The sequence below is a fragment of the Drosophila albomicans genome, chromosome 2R, assembly GCF_009650485.2.
Source record: "Drosophila albomicans strain 15112-1751.03 chromosome 2R, ASM965048v2, whole genome shotgun sequence".
Classification (NCBI taxonomy): Eukaryota; Metazoa; Arthropoda; class Insecta; order Diptera; family Drosophilidae; genus Drosophila; species Drosophila albomicans.
The window spans coordinates 6,283,700-6,298,890 of record NC_047631.2 but is presented as its reverse complement, the minus strand read 5'-3'; the positions used below and the strand labels follow the sequence as shown (position 1 = coordinate 6,298,890).

At 37.7% G+C, this 15,191-nt stretch overlaps 1 protein-coding gene and 1 long non-coding RNA gene across 7 annotated transcripts in view; one reads left to right on the top strand and one right to left on the bottom strand.

The window, feature by feature from the left end:
* The window catches only part of LOC117576449 (uncharacterized), a 43,385-nt gene that overhangs the window by 10,865 nt on the left and 17,329 nt on the right, over nt 1–15,191 (top strand). For 5 of the 6 annotated variants that reach the window (XM_052006666.1, XM_052006667.1, XM_034261217.2 and 2 more), the window contains exons 3-8: nt 323–520; nt 588–743; nt 814–1,002; nt 1,085–1,247; nt 7,375–7,506; nt 9,656–9,823. In XM_052006666.1, the coding sequence (XP_051862626.1) occupies nt 323–520; nt 588–743; nt 814–1,002; nt 1,085–1,247; nt 7,375–7,506; nt 9,656–9,823 (1,006 nt within the window). Of the gene's footprint in view, nt 1–119; nt 236–322; nt 521–587; nt 744–813; nt 1,003–1,084; nt 1,248–7,374; nt 7,507–9,655; nt 9,824–15,191 lie in introns of those variants that run through there. The other variant, XM_052006668.1, reaches the window with a different exon arrangement.
* Nucleotides 5,635–7,346, bottom strand: LOC117576464 (uncharacterized). Its single transcript, XR_004572950.2, has 3 exons — nt 7,248–7,346; nt 6,010–7,172; nt 5,635–5,940 (listed from the first exon to the last, which is right to left on the bottom strand). It is a non-coding gene; the product is annotated as an uncharacterized LOC117576464 (long non-coding RNA).

The following is a 15,191-nucleotide window of genomic DNA, read 5'->3' as shown; positions in this document are numbered from 1 at the left end:
ACAGAATATACACATCACTTGAAAATAAGTAATCGATAACAATTAGAAGTGAAAAATCGATAATCGACGCTAACGCACGTGGCGAAAGCGTACAAAATAAAATTATAAAAAACAGATAGGCAGATCATTTAGCGTTCTATAAATGTTTTTTAGCATCATTTATTTGGAGTTTGTCCCATTGTGGACTGATGCAATGACTGTGTGCGAAAGAGCAGTCAAAAAGTACTTTATGAAAGTTTGTGTTAGCTTATCTAATGGTGTTACAATTCCCCCTCTGTCTCTCACTTTCTTCCACGCTTTATGCACTTGGTGCTGTTTGCAGGCGCCCCTTTGCCCTGGCAGGGACTGAAGATTGCACGTCATTTGCCGCCGGTTTGCCCACAAAAACTGCCGGATATGTCATCCCAGAACAGCGTGAATATCTCACGTGGTCGTTATAAGCATTTGACGCGACTGATGCCGTACCTGAAGACCGAAAGCGAGGACTGCCTCTACCTAAACCTGTATGTGCCGCACCATGGTGAGTTAATAATGCGTCTCGAATCAGTTTCCAGTGCAAAAGTCATGTATGAATTTTGATTCCCCAGTGGCATTGCCAACAGCATCGGAGCAGTATGCTGTGCTAGTGTATCTGCACGGCGAATCCTTTGAGTGGAACAGCGGCAACCCCTATGACGGATCTGTGCTAGCAAGCTACGGCGGGGTCATTGTGGTCACTGTCAACTACAGACTCGGAGCATTGGGTAAGTGATGGGCGGGTGACTGTGGCAGTTGATGGAAGCGTTTCTAATTGCAAGTGCTTAACATATGTAGGATTTATGCGGCCCAGCATCGATGCTCACAATATTGCCAACTATGCCCTGCTGGATCAGATGGCAGCTTTGCACTGGATCAAGGAGAACATTGCTGCCTTTGGGGGTGACAATACACGCGTTACTCTAATGGGTCATAGTACAGGCGCTGCTTGTGTCAATTATCTAATGGTATCGCCGGTGTCATCAGGTAAGCTCAATCCACGCCACCTACTCCTCATATATGTTCACGATTATAATTGCAATTAATTGCGGCAACAATTTGGCTGCAGGTCTATTCCATCGCGCCATCCTGATGTCCGGCTCAGCGATGTCGGACTGGGCCGCGAGCAATCAGTCATTGCAATTGACCATGCAAATAGCCCATGCCCTCGACTGTCCGCTAAGCGACCACGAAGAGGACGATGCTCTGCTGGAATGTCTGCGTCAGCGTCGGTGAGTTAGTCAAGCAATTGCATTATTTAGTGGCACGAACTGATACTGCCACGGCTCCACACAACTTGTGGCCATTATAATCGCGCCGCAATGCGTGCTAATGCCTTTGAGTACGCATGACCATTATCATGTCCTTTGGTGCTTTGCTGTGAATGCGTCAATTTAATTTACGTTGGCATCTTCAACAGTCAGGACGAAAGCATCCTCTACTTTGATTCATTTAACAAGCTTTCCCCTCGCGTCTCTCCGGTTCGCGAGCTGCTTTTGTGTGTTGCCTAATGATTCGGTAAATTTACGAGTTTGTCGCGCCACGTCCGCAGTGAGGCGTGGATACGACCCCAACTTATCCTGGCCATAACTAATCATGCGTGGAAACTTCCCAACATCCATGAATCGTGGGCGGTCTCCCTCTTGTTTTGCATCCAGATTAGTTTGTAATCCCTTGTGTCCATTTTGCCCGTCGACTCTCAAAACACGCATCTACTTAATAAGCGCTGCCTCAACAATTTGGTGGGGCAGGGATGGTCGCAGTTAATTGCTTTTCAATTAATCACGCTTTTCGATTGCTTCTTTCACTCTCCAAGGTCGGCGTCATCTACTTAACAGCCCATTAAGCGGCAGGCTTAATAAATTACTCGCTTTATTTGCATAACTCGGCTTATGTCTATTGTTTTCTTTTTATACTCAAGAGAATTATTTTTAGTAATGTAACGCAATTTGTCAGGGATTAAAGTATATTAATACATGATTTGCATCATTAGTTTAAAAAATCCTTTCTTATCGTTTGATCTATTAATTAATACAAATTTAATGGCGATAATTATATCTCCCAATAATATTTGTTCAAAGTAGTTAATTATTCCTTGAAAATGAATTTAAATAATAAATGAAGAATAAATATTTAAAGTCATGAAAAAAATATTTCATCATTTAAATTGTGAGCGTTTAAGTTTCTGGTTAAAAAAGATAAAAAAAATCACATTTTTTTGATTGGATTTATTGACATAAAAATAGCTAATTCAGGGATTTATTTACATGATGATATTTTGAATTCATTGGTATGTATGCATTATTACATATATTTAAATAGTTGGTGGTTTGCTGACACCTTTGAGCATTCCTTTTATTTACATTTCATATTTACTACTGCGCTATAGAAAAGATTCGACAGATGTATGAAATTGTTTGTTTGGGAAAATATTGGGTGATTTATTGACTTTTAAAATTGCGAAAACAATTACAAGTAAATCATTGATTGGGTTAAATTTGTGTGCATTGCATTTACTGTATGCAATGATTCATATGTATAAGTGAAAAAAAATGTTAAAGTATTTCAAATGATTGCTGATTTATCAAAACATTTGTTTAAGCAATTAAGTGTTTGCTTAATGTTAATATTTATAGAGGTTTCATCATCTCTTTACTAAATTTTCCAATTATTTCGGTGTTAAAGAAAATATGAGAACTCTGTATATTTTTCACAAACCAAAAAAAAAAGCGAAAACCAAAAAACAATTTGCATGTCAAGCGAAAGAAAAACACATACATGAGTGATATTTACGTGTGTGAGTTTAATATATGTAAAGCAAAATCAACAACGGAACAATAATAGTAATTATGTTAATTATGCCAAGTACATGCACACACTCACTGCCACTTATACTAACACACTCCGCTCACTGTCACCAAACAAACGCGCAAAATGCAACAGTCACAACTTTCACAGTGTGTATTTAAAACTGTAGAGTCATATGTGTTTGTGTGGCTGTGTGTGCGGGCATTCCATATACTTGTGTTCCATGAGCTGCTGGAAATTAACACAGAGCGAGAAAGTTAGCAAAATGTTGGAGTGTTTCCCTCAAACTCTAAACTGAACTTTTCCCAATGAGAAAGAAGTAACGTAAGTTAGCGAAGTTTAAATACCCTCTCTGGAGTAACAAGAATTTAATGAGAATCGAAATTACTTTTTACAATTGATAATTAAACTGAAATGGATTTTTTTAAAATACTTCCTTTTCTCATAAATCCTTTAATTTATTTTATTAAATATATTTATGTAGAAAAGGTCTCATTGACTTTTAGCCCATTAAGTTAATCGAAGTTAATCATTAAAATTAACATACATGTTAGTAGATGAAATGATTAATAGATAAATGATTTTACTTTAAATTCCTTTAAAGTATTGAATAAATCCTGACAATTATATCAGTATAATAATGCAATCTAAAGCATATAGGTGCTAATTTATTTATTTAGGGTCTTATCATGAATACAGATATGGTATTGAAATTTTTCATAGAGAGTCAAAAGCGAATTACAAGTACTAATGGGTATTCGTTTAGTACTCACCTGCGGCGATTAATCTGCGTAAACCATTGCGAACAGCTTATGTGGGAGTTCATTTAAATTTCAAACATTGATTGCTATTTATATTATTACACGAGAATAATATAAATGTGAGTTTAATGAAGGCATTGGTATGGGGCATTCCTCGTTGAGTTTTATGGAATGTGTTGCAAACAATACGTTAAGCTAATGATATCCTTCAGACCAAACTGCTGCTGCAGAAATGTGTTAATGAATGGGAAAAGCTTGTGGGAGACGTTGATTCTGTGTGCAAGCAGCAACGAGTGCTCGTAGGAGTAAGCTTGTAATGGAGTGAATGGGTGCACGTGCGAGTGTTAAATGAATGCAATGAATTATGTATGAATTACTGTGGAAATGTGAATGCCATAGCATACACATTCACACCCACACATGCATTTGCAGGTAACAACTACTTGTGCAAACATTTGAAGCACAGTTACATTTGCCCACAACATCTGTATAAGTTGCCTTTGTCCTTGGATCCTAGTCCATTTTAAATATTTAATTATTGACAGAGAGAACTGTGTACAGTTTTGACGTAGTCCTTCAAATCATTTGCTCATTTGTAATGTTTAATGTATTTGCCCTACAGACACAAGCTGTGATCTTTATTTACATACTTGAAGGATGTTGGATTGACAAATATTTGATTGAATTATTGCATACTTCAAACTAATTTTCATTTTCCTTGTAAACTGCACATTTTCCATTTTGTTTTCATTTTCGTTTCGACTTTAATTATTAACGCATTTCAATTGCAGGCAAAACTGTGCTAATATTCGTTTACTTGATTGCTGTGCGAAATGCTTGAATAATTTATGCAAATTGCATTACAACAACAAAAGAGAGTGGGCCTCAACCTCATGTGCACATATGCAAGTCAATAAATTATTCATTTCAAATGCATTTATTCAAATAAATGCTATAAATGTATATTAAATTTATTATTTTAACAAAATGCTTTGAAAGACTACAAAGACATTTTCATTTTCATTCCCTTTTTATTTTGTAATATTATGTATTTATATACTCACTCCAGTTGAATTGCGACCAAACGAATTAAATTTAGTGCGCATTTAATCGTCTTAAAATTGTTTCAATGTAAACGTAAACAAACCAGAGAAAGAATCATATTGTACACAAGAGCTGAAAAAGGAAAAAGGCAAAAGAGAGAAAGGAAATTTGAGAAGAAAGATGTAGAAAAAATATATTGTATGTGTGTACAAATATGTGCATATATAAAGTATTCGCCCGGCAGGCCCACAAATAATCTAGCGCGCACAACTGTTTGCATTACACAAGCTGAGCGCTCTTAATTGACAAAATAAAAGTAAAGCATATTAAAAATTCATTAAATAGAAAGCATAAAGGATTGCAAAACAAAGATGCTTAAAACAACAGGTCACATATAGGCGAAATAAATGTCAGACTTCTTTCGAGTATCGCTCGAGTGTAAGTTGCACACAACTACAATCATCAATCTTCGTGATGCCAGGCAACAATACAAACAAACAAACATATATACAAGTACTTGGCTTGAAGTTCGTCAGACAAATTTGTGCATTGTGTGCGAGTTGTCTGCACAAAACTGTCACAATATATAGTTTTCAACTGGAACATAAACAACGAGCCACTTGAATAAGAACACAATTTGTCAAGCGCCGTAAAAAGGTTTAGTATATACATATACCAATACTATATTTCTTTTAAGTTGGCTTTTAGTCAACCATTCAAAATTACAATTTAATCAATATTTTAGATAACAGACTCCTTTTAAAAGTTAATGTTTCTATTTAGTTTCACAGTATTGTTTAAACTTGCGGAGACATATCTCTTTGTTGCCAAAGTATAACTAACGAGTTAATCGGAGTTACAGTTCAAGTTGAGACAGTTTTGTGCCAAGGCTAATAGTAAGAAGCAGCACAATAACGAATCCTGAGTATAAATCATAAATCATACACGATATCCAGCAGAACTTTGCACTCTACTACAAGAAGTGCACCAAGCGAATATCCAAGCTGACTTTGTGATGAAACTTTGGTTGGAGTCAGACCACCGTTGCTTTAAGACAGCCGCAAATTGTCGAGAACGATGGAAAGCACGAAAACAATGCGCAGCCAGTGCGATAAACTTGCTCATGTGTCGATTACCACAGCTGGCAAATCGGCGTTGACCACAGAAACCGGTGCTATAACATGTCCTGCAATTGACAACTCTCCAAAAGCATCCTGCTTGTAGAGTCTCTGCGGTTGACGGGGTCTTAAAGTGTTTGCGGTCTCTCTTCGGAGTGGATTTTTGGTGGACGGTTACGATGGTGGCGCTTGCACTTTCAGTGCAGATTAAATGGTTTATGATAATGTCGTTGGGGAGATTTAAGGCTACTGGCCGTACTTACTGCGCCAACCGAGCTTTAACTGAGCTTCCGTGGTCAGACGTTTGCTAAGTAATAAAATCCAATTCATCTGATTTTCAAGTGCATTGCAGTTATTCATTCGCTATTTTAAAAATGTTCAGGGTTATTTACTGCAATTACAATTACAATGGCTTATTATGGAGAACATTTTAATTAAAAAATAGTCATAAGATTATGTCTTAGTCCATAATATAGTGCTTTTTAATGAGTAGTATTAGATATCGACTTAGTAAGCAGAAAATACTTTAAATTATTACTACACGTTTCGATGCTTAGAAACTTATAAATTTATTTTAAAATATAAATTATTTTCAAAAACGGCTTTTGGATATCAAATCCAGCTTATGTCATAGACGTGACAGTTTCAAATTTAAATTCAAATTGATTTCGAGAATCGTAACTTCTGCAGGCTTTTGAATTGTAATTTTTGGAAGTCAGCCTGCATTTATGAGATAAAATTTTTGCCAAATGCAAATCAAATTTCCTTCGATTTTTACATTAATTTGTGCGAATTGTACCAATACATCTGAGAGTATAGTATATGTAAGCTAGAATTCGTAGCTGCCACTTCAGGCAACTCAGGTCTGTGGAATAGAAATTTGTATGCAAACTATTGCAAAAATTGTTCCCTGTCGTAACATTTGGCAAACGAAATGCGGTTTAAGCTCGATATGTATGCAGCTGAGGCAAGAATTGCCAGCAAAGATGCTACTGCAATACAAATGAAAAAGCAAATTGAAATTCACTTCGAGCCAGGTTGTATGCTTTTTTTTTGTTAAATGCATTTCGAATGGGTGTGTTGAGTGTTTCCTTCTTTATGTTTGGATCGCAATTCAGCAAAATGGAAACTGATAAAAGCGGATGAAGTGCATGTTGGTAATTTAAATTGAGGTTTTTGGTAGGGTTTGTTTTTAATCATAGCTTGTGGAGGGACTTAGAAGAGTTTTTTTTGTTCCAGTTTCTTACAACACGACTGTTCATTTTTGGAAACCTTTAAGCAGCATCTGCTTGCGGCGCTTCACTTCATTTGAAAAATGTTTTCTGAGACCATATGTGTATCTGCTTGTTGGTATCTTTATGTGGAGCACGTGTGAGTTACGGTCGAGAATGGCTCTTAATATTGGGGAGCTGCTTTGAGTGCGTGTCTAGCAACAAATCACACATAAAATTTATTAGAAATTTCAAATCAAAGTGAAAAGTAGCCGCTGTCAGACACTCACCAACACTTATTCAGTCACCCAATCACACACTCACTGGCATTCACGAAGTGACCGGTCAGTCATTCATCCAGTTATATGACCTTTTTACGCCATTTTCTGATGCCATACTTTCTATTACTCTTTGCAGCTACCAGGATATCTTGCACATACCAACATCGTTTCAACAATTTTCAACATCATTGGGTCCAATTGTCGATGGACACGTAATACCAAATCAACCGTACAAGGTCATGGCGCATAATACGGAGTATTTCAGCCGGTTTGTTAAGCAATTGCTGTCACAGTCCCTGTCTGACCTTCCCCCTCTGCACCCATTCCCATTTCGTCTGCCTTTGATATTTGCTTTAGACCTGCTTTGCTTGGGCCAACCTGCCAAATATAAATACTCGTACATACAACCAAACGTATCCCTAGGACTATTTATTTATTGTGCGTTACTTGATTAGATGTTTGGCATTTGGCATTTGGCGTTTGGCTCCCAGGTAAAACCAAATCGTTCGTGTAATCGAAGTATGCATTCTGCGGATTGAGCAGCCATTGGCAATGGCAATGGCCTTAGCAATGAATATGGCTAAAGATGTGGGCACCATAAGGTTGATGGCAGATGGAGAGCCACTTGTTGTACCCAATGGCAACTTAACACTCCACTTAATAGCATGTTTTAATGCCACTCTGTTTGGTTATTTTTGCCATTAAAGGTCACACAGAAGGTTAAGACGGATCTAAAAATAGGTATATTGCTGTAGACAAATTGCAGATACGCTGATCAAAAGAATTACATAGGTTGTTTTTGTTAAATGAATGAGAACAAACAATTCGCCAATGTATTTACTAAGTATTATTTGTATTTTCTGTGATTTCATTTACTTTCGTTTTACAACAGCTTTCCGTTACTCTTGAGACTACCAAAAACAGCCTCAAATTGTGAATGTCTTTAAATTTAAGCTACAGGCTTCATACAACAGATTTGGCTGTATTCAGCACTCAGTTGAGCGCCTTTATTGATTTTAGATAGGAGCTTGCATGCAGCTCACTCTATAATATCCTCGAGCTGATGAAGGATTTGCGATAATATCGAGCTGTGCTTGTAATGTATACACATCAATCAATCAGGCAACAAGTAATAACTCAGGCCCTAACAAAAGGGGTCATTTTACCATTTTCATCTCCATCGTTTTCGTTTTCTTTTGTTGTGCTCCTTTCTCTCTCTCTCACTTCAGTGTCGCTGTCTGGCCTTAAAGATGCGCACAGAGTGCGGAGAATTTTGGGGCACGTGTCCATTTGCCATTGCCATTCCGTAAACATAGCTGCGCATAATCTAATAAAATGCGTGATTAATTGGATTTTAATTGTTATCCTTTTGCAAGTCGAACGTGTTTTAGCCGTCGACGCAAAGATAGAATAATAGCTGACAGGAAGTGCCATTAATTACGGGCAAGCACCGAGAAGCAAAAGTACCCCACATCTGAATGACGCACAGGTAAACTCGAGGCAAACTAAATAGAAGCACGTTTCGCACAATTTCGGTTGCGATAGAGACAGAAATAGAGTGAAATAAAGACAGAGAGCGGTGAGAGAGTTATGTTGAGTTGCGTTGCGAGATTGTAGTTGGGGTTTCAAATTTCACTTTTGAACACTTTAATGAAATGGCCATAGATCAAAGCGTTCTTAACAGTTGGCAAATAAATACGGCATTAACGAAGAACAATTATCGGCTGAATTGCTCGCTAATAGCTCCATCTTTCTCTCACACTCTGAGTATCCCTTACCCAACAAGTTTTGCATTTACTTTTATCGACAGGCAAAACTTACACAGACACTAATAACTTTCAATGCGCTTTGCTCGAGCTGGATATCAGGCGCACAACAGAACACAAAATAATAGTTCGAGTACCACGAGTACTCGTCCTCTTCGACGTACTCACTCCACTCTTGTCCTTGGCTGGGAATTACCATTCAACTGGCCAGTCCAGTTTTCATAACGGCTGTTCATGGTGCTCCTCCATTCATCAAAGGCAGCGTAACAAGTTTCGCCGCAGGACCTAGCTTTATTTTAAGAGCTCTTAACAGCCGCCGCTTATAGCTATTTTATACGGTTGTCTGCAGTAAGCGAATGATGCACTGCACGAAACGAATGAGAGTTTTTGGGAAATAAAATTTGCAAATAATAAAAAATGAATATAAAAGAGAAAAGTTTTTATAGATTTGAATTTTTAACACCATAAAATCAATCGAATCGAAAAGATCATAAATTTCTTGATGTGCAGAAAATTACTTTCCATAGCTATAACCAAACTATTCACACAGATATGAAACATAATTCAATAGTTTCCTACTCAGTCTCGAGTCTCTTCTCTATTGCCTTGCACTTCCCCTACTCTAACTCTCTTGTTTGCTGTCTCCTACAGTTATGATTTATTATTCGGCATCACGGAGTCAGAATCCTATCATACATTGGCCGCATTAGCACTCGAGGAAGGATTACGTGAAAATGAACGCGATAATTTATTGCGGTTCTATATGCAGACTCGCTTTGATGTACGCCCCGATTTGGCATTGGCTGCCACGTTAAAAAAGTAAGTGAAATTTATGCGATATTTTATGACTTTCTCTCCTAACTCCTTTCTAACTATTGAAACCTAAACGGCGGTATATAGTATGTATAATGGGGAGTAACGTACTCCCTCGACGGGGTTTCGAAAAGTTACAACTTAGTTGCACTTAACACATGAATGAGTGGATGCACACATACATATCCGTATCGTTCATCTCAATTAGAATTGTTTATGTGGCAATTTGTTTGGTTTAAGCGTTTGGGATTAGCGCTGTTGGAGCCTACGAGGTGCCTTGCACTGACGTCACTGAACGACAAGGATTACTTAAATTTCGCTTTATATTCAAATTTATTTAGCTCAATTTGTGGAAATGCTTCAAACAGGAAAGCAATAACATTGGGTCGATACAAAAATAAATATTTATGACATCATATTAAACAAAATAAATTTACAAGTTATAAGTTTTTTCCTCATTTCACTTTGATCATGTAAGATAAGAAAAAAAAGTAAGAAAGCTACACTGTGAGATACCCTCTATCTATTTCAATAAATGACAAAAAATGCTGTAATTTTCTAAAAATATTTCAAAATAATTTACCGAAAAAATATTAAATTATGTCGAAAACTATATTTGGTATGTCGATAACTTTTACATTCAACCAAATTACCGAAACATACTAGATGGTCAACCTAAGTAATCAAAGAAAGACTCGACTGCAACAGACGTTTTTTTTTATTTACCAAATTTCTCACGAATGATTCAATATTATTATTGTATTTATAAAAAATCGACTCTATTAACTTAATAAAAGTTTTAATAGCATTCTACCTTATAAATAGAAATAAATTTAATTTCAAAGAAATGAAGAAACAAATATTTAATGCCAATATTAATTAGTTTATTTTGCGATTTAAGTTTCTGCAAAATTCAAATGATTGTAAAGTATATAATATTTAATGCGAGTGTTAATTAAATATGCCACTAAACATATTACATATATTTAATCCATCGCATAATTTAGTTATTTGAATTTACGTGAAATTCATTTTCCGTAAATTTATTTTTAGAAACTTAAATATTTTTTAATAATATTAAGTATTTTGGTGAAATTGTTTCATGAATTTGCTCAAGCTGCATATTAGTTATTGTTGTAATGTGTCTAATTAGCGTCAAAAATGATGTAGACATCCGCCTTTCATTACGATTATACAAAATATATCTGAGCACACACATAAATAATACTAGAAAAGACAGCAAAGGACGACGCCAGAGCAACACACAATTATGCCAAGAGTTAGTTAGTTATTACTGTATGTAACTCCAGGCGACGCCAGGCGAGATGCCAGCTCCAAGTCCCCTTGTGGCTCCTGTGTGCACATTCATTATTCCGTTCATTTCATTTGGACAAAACAATGGCAGTGACTATCTCATTTTCAGCAGCCACCACGCAGTGAGCGAGTGGGGCAATAAAGCCTTTCTCTGTCTGCCCTGCTGCCTTTTCTTGCAATAAATAAATAGGACAATGCACAAAATTCGAATCTCTCACGCCCCCGCAATGTCAACGTTCCGAGCTTTTTCAACCAAAAAGTACTGGGAGTACTGGGTGAATTGCATTCCATGGAGATGACTGTGGACTTAGTCAGAGCGACACCATGCGAGTATACTATGAACTTATTTGCACAAAAGAGCGCAATTGTTTCTAAAGACGCACGGCAAGGATTCCAAATGGAATAGCAATGGTCGAACGACAACATAACTTGGAGACGCCAACAAAACACAAGCTCAACTATTTCCACAAGTCGATTTGCAAATGCCCTAAAGCAAATGCCGAGAGACTTATCTAAGTGAAGACTTTTTCGGAGCAGAGTATATACGCAAGTGAAGACTTTGTATCTTGTCTTTGAAATAATGTTTGCCATGACAAAAACGAAACTCCGACAGAAGCTGTAAAGTGAGTTGATACAAAATACTCTAAGCCGCAGGCCAGTCTATGCCACTGGCGGATAACAGCAATAACACCTACAACAAAAGTAACAACAAAAACAAACAGTGAAAAAACAACGACAAACGATTGAAAGGAAGTTCACACAATCAACAACAGATGCGCTTTTTCACATACGACGAGAAAACTGAACATGGAAACTCTCCAGGGAAATTGTTTTGTATGCCACTGCCTGACGTTGGCTCGCCCAGGCTTTCCTGCTAGTCTTACACACACAAACACACCCGCACATACACTCACACAGTCACCAGGAATTTTAGCTCAACAGCTGCTGCACTGCATCCCAGTGGAAATGCTTTGTTGTCCGTCATTGAATTAAATGATAGTCCAAGCAACAACGGAACGACAGCGGCACTTTTTGTTTTGTTGCGCAACATGACGCTCACACTAGCAAAATGACATACAGACGAACAGACAGACAGACGGATGGACGGACGGACGGAGTGGACGACTAGAGGACAATGGAGCAATTCAACAAACTAACCGAGTTCCCTGATCCTCTAGCTGGGGGCTTTGGATGTTTTTCAACAATTTTCTGACCCTCGCAACATTAAAAACTTGCACTTGTCTGTTCAACACAACAAGTTTCAAATGCACCACTGCAGGGGGTTCAACCAAGTGCAAAGGAGAGGAGAGTACTTTGATAAAAATGCTTTAAAAGGCTATTCAATACATCGACTGAGTTATTGTTTGCGGTCGATACGATCTCTGAGTAAATTGCATGCGCATCTAAAATCTATAAGCTGAATGAGATGTGTAGTTTATTGTTTGTTCGTACATTCTATTTTGATAGAAAATAAATTTAGAAAAAAAAAAAGATTATTAAAAAATGAACTATATTGAAACATTTTGATTGTAGAACATATGAATGAAGCGTAGTATGTACTTGTGAACATTCACTTGTAAAACGTGCTTCATATATGTATATAATTAATTCATTCACAATTCGATTTTGTTTTTGAAATATTATAGATTGGTATTTCAAGATATGCTACACTGCGAGCTACTTTCGAATATAAAAGGACTTTAAAAATTAAAAACAGCTTACACAAGCTTGTGGTATCAACAAAAAAGAGAACAAAAGCAAACTGTGAAACTAATTTTTATTCTATTTTGAAGCTTATTCTGCATTGAAAATGCTATGAATCTTTTAATGCTATCAAAGGGTCAAAAAAGGTTTGTGCGTGGTAAATGAAATTAAAAGTTAAAAAGCTTCACTTAACATAATAGATGTTTTATTTAGACGCCGGTTTGTTATTTAAACTTTAAAGCGCAAGAACGAGCAAAGCAATTTAAAGGATTCATCATCTGACGAAACGTAATCAAAAGTAATGCAAATTGAGATTGAAATTGTTCATCAAGATTGCGTATAAATATTTAATAAGTTTTGTTCCTTCAAGCATGAGATAGAAGTTCGTTGTCTATTTTCTGTCTATTTTCTTGCAACTTTGTGCATAATTTCTAATAATTTCACTTGGAGGCGCCATTTTAAAGGCGTACTTGCAGTTCTTTTGTTTCACCTTGGCTCGGTATTATTTCATTTCAGCACATCCTCAGCTCTAAGAGGCACGGACTTGAGTATGCTTCACAGAGTAGTTTGTGCCATTTTAGTTGGAATTTTATCTGCGGCGCTGCTGTTGCAAGTTTTTTTGGGGCCAACATTTTAACTTCTAGGCTCTGTGCCACTTTCAACACTTTGCTTTATGGTCTTTTTTTTTTTGAAGAGCCAACATAGCCGTCGACCTCGTCGTTTAGGTGTGCAAACCAGGCATGGATGTGAATGTGAGAGTGGGTGTGGGTAAGGAGGAGTGACCCTTTAGCATGGCTAGGACATGTTTTCATGCTGCATTTAATGGCTGGCCAGATACATTACACATACCAGAGTCACGGGGGCAATGTGTGTGTGCACCATGGTCGATGTTGCAGGTGGCCAATATTAGCTGTACTAACATCAAAAATTGTTGCACAGAATGCAACAGCAACAACAACGTCAGGGTAGACAGCAACTCGAACAACAGCAGTTGCACAAAGGTTCAGCTCGTGCCACACCCAATGCTGCATGTTAATGAGTTGCACAGCAATCGTTTCAAATCGTTTGGGGCTTCACATTAGGCTAAATTGGGCTGTTCGTTGGTAGCAATTGCTGGCGCCTGCCTAAAGCAGGTGGATATCTGAGTCAAGTGAGAGACTCGAGCAACGTTTAATTGCAGGCGTGTTTGATTTACACTAGCCATGAAATTGGCCATTTTGGTATTAGAGCGCATTTTGTCTTCTTTCAAACGTAAAGCCGACACCCATCCGCAATGCCAACTAAGATTAATGGTCCATTGAAATCTTCTGCCCAAGTGAGGCGATTGCGAAGAGCTATTTATTTAGTGCCTCATATCCTGCAACAGTGTTTTTGGCCAGCCAATGAATTAAATCTTGAGTGGACTTCCCAACTACTTATGGCAGACAATGTGAAGAGCAGAATGAGGAGTAAAGTACCTTAAGTAATTGTGAGGCATGTGGTTGCTGCAATTGAACTCATTTTCCTATTCAAGCAGTTTAATAAATGGCTCTTTATACGACCTTACTTCGCATTTTCCTGTTAAGTAAATGACTGAATTTTTAAAAATATGTATATTGTCACAGTGCCCATCAGTGTCCGGTATTTTCTGTAAACTGTTGCATAGTCGGAAATCCGCGGCTTATCTTGGCCTTGGCAACATCCAGCAGCTTATGGCGACCAACCCGGCTCAAAGTGTCGCTGACAGCTCTATTGTCATTTTAATTTTGCCAATTTATAAACCGCAACGACAACGCCAAGCTCTTTAATTACCGCTAGCCACAATGTTGCCCAAACAAGCCGCCAGACACGTAGATAAGAGCAGCTGGAGTTGGATCCCTTCGACGGGGGTCCTGATTCTCTGGTCTAGGGGTCTTTGGGGTCGACGACGACAAATGCTGCAGGCGTTTGGCCAACAGACGCTTAATAGCACAAACTTATTTATTTTAATATTATAATTTATAAAAAATATATGTATACACAGTGTGGGGACCATCGTTGGGCCAGCTATGAGCTGCTCGAACCTCGGGCCAATGAGGACAATGACGACAGCGAACGCAACGGTTCAGTATGCTGCTTAATTTATAGTCCTCAGGCTGCTACCGGAAGTTGCATACATTATGTGAGCAGCGTCTCCGGCCCCTCCAGCATATCGGATAAAGGGGTAGCCAATACAAAGGCCATAAACTTTTAAACGCTACTGTCTGCGTCGCCGTCGCCGTTGCCTTGTCTGTATGTATATTTTTGCTTTAATGCGTCGGCTAAATATGCACATTGTTTGCCAACAACTGACGCCCACGCTCTTAGTAGTTCTCTCTGTCTCTACAGTATTCTTTCG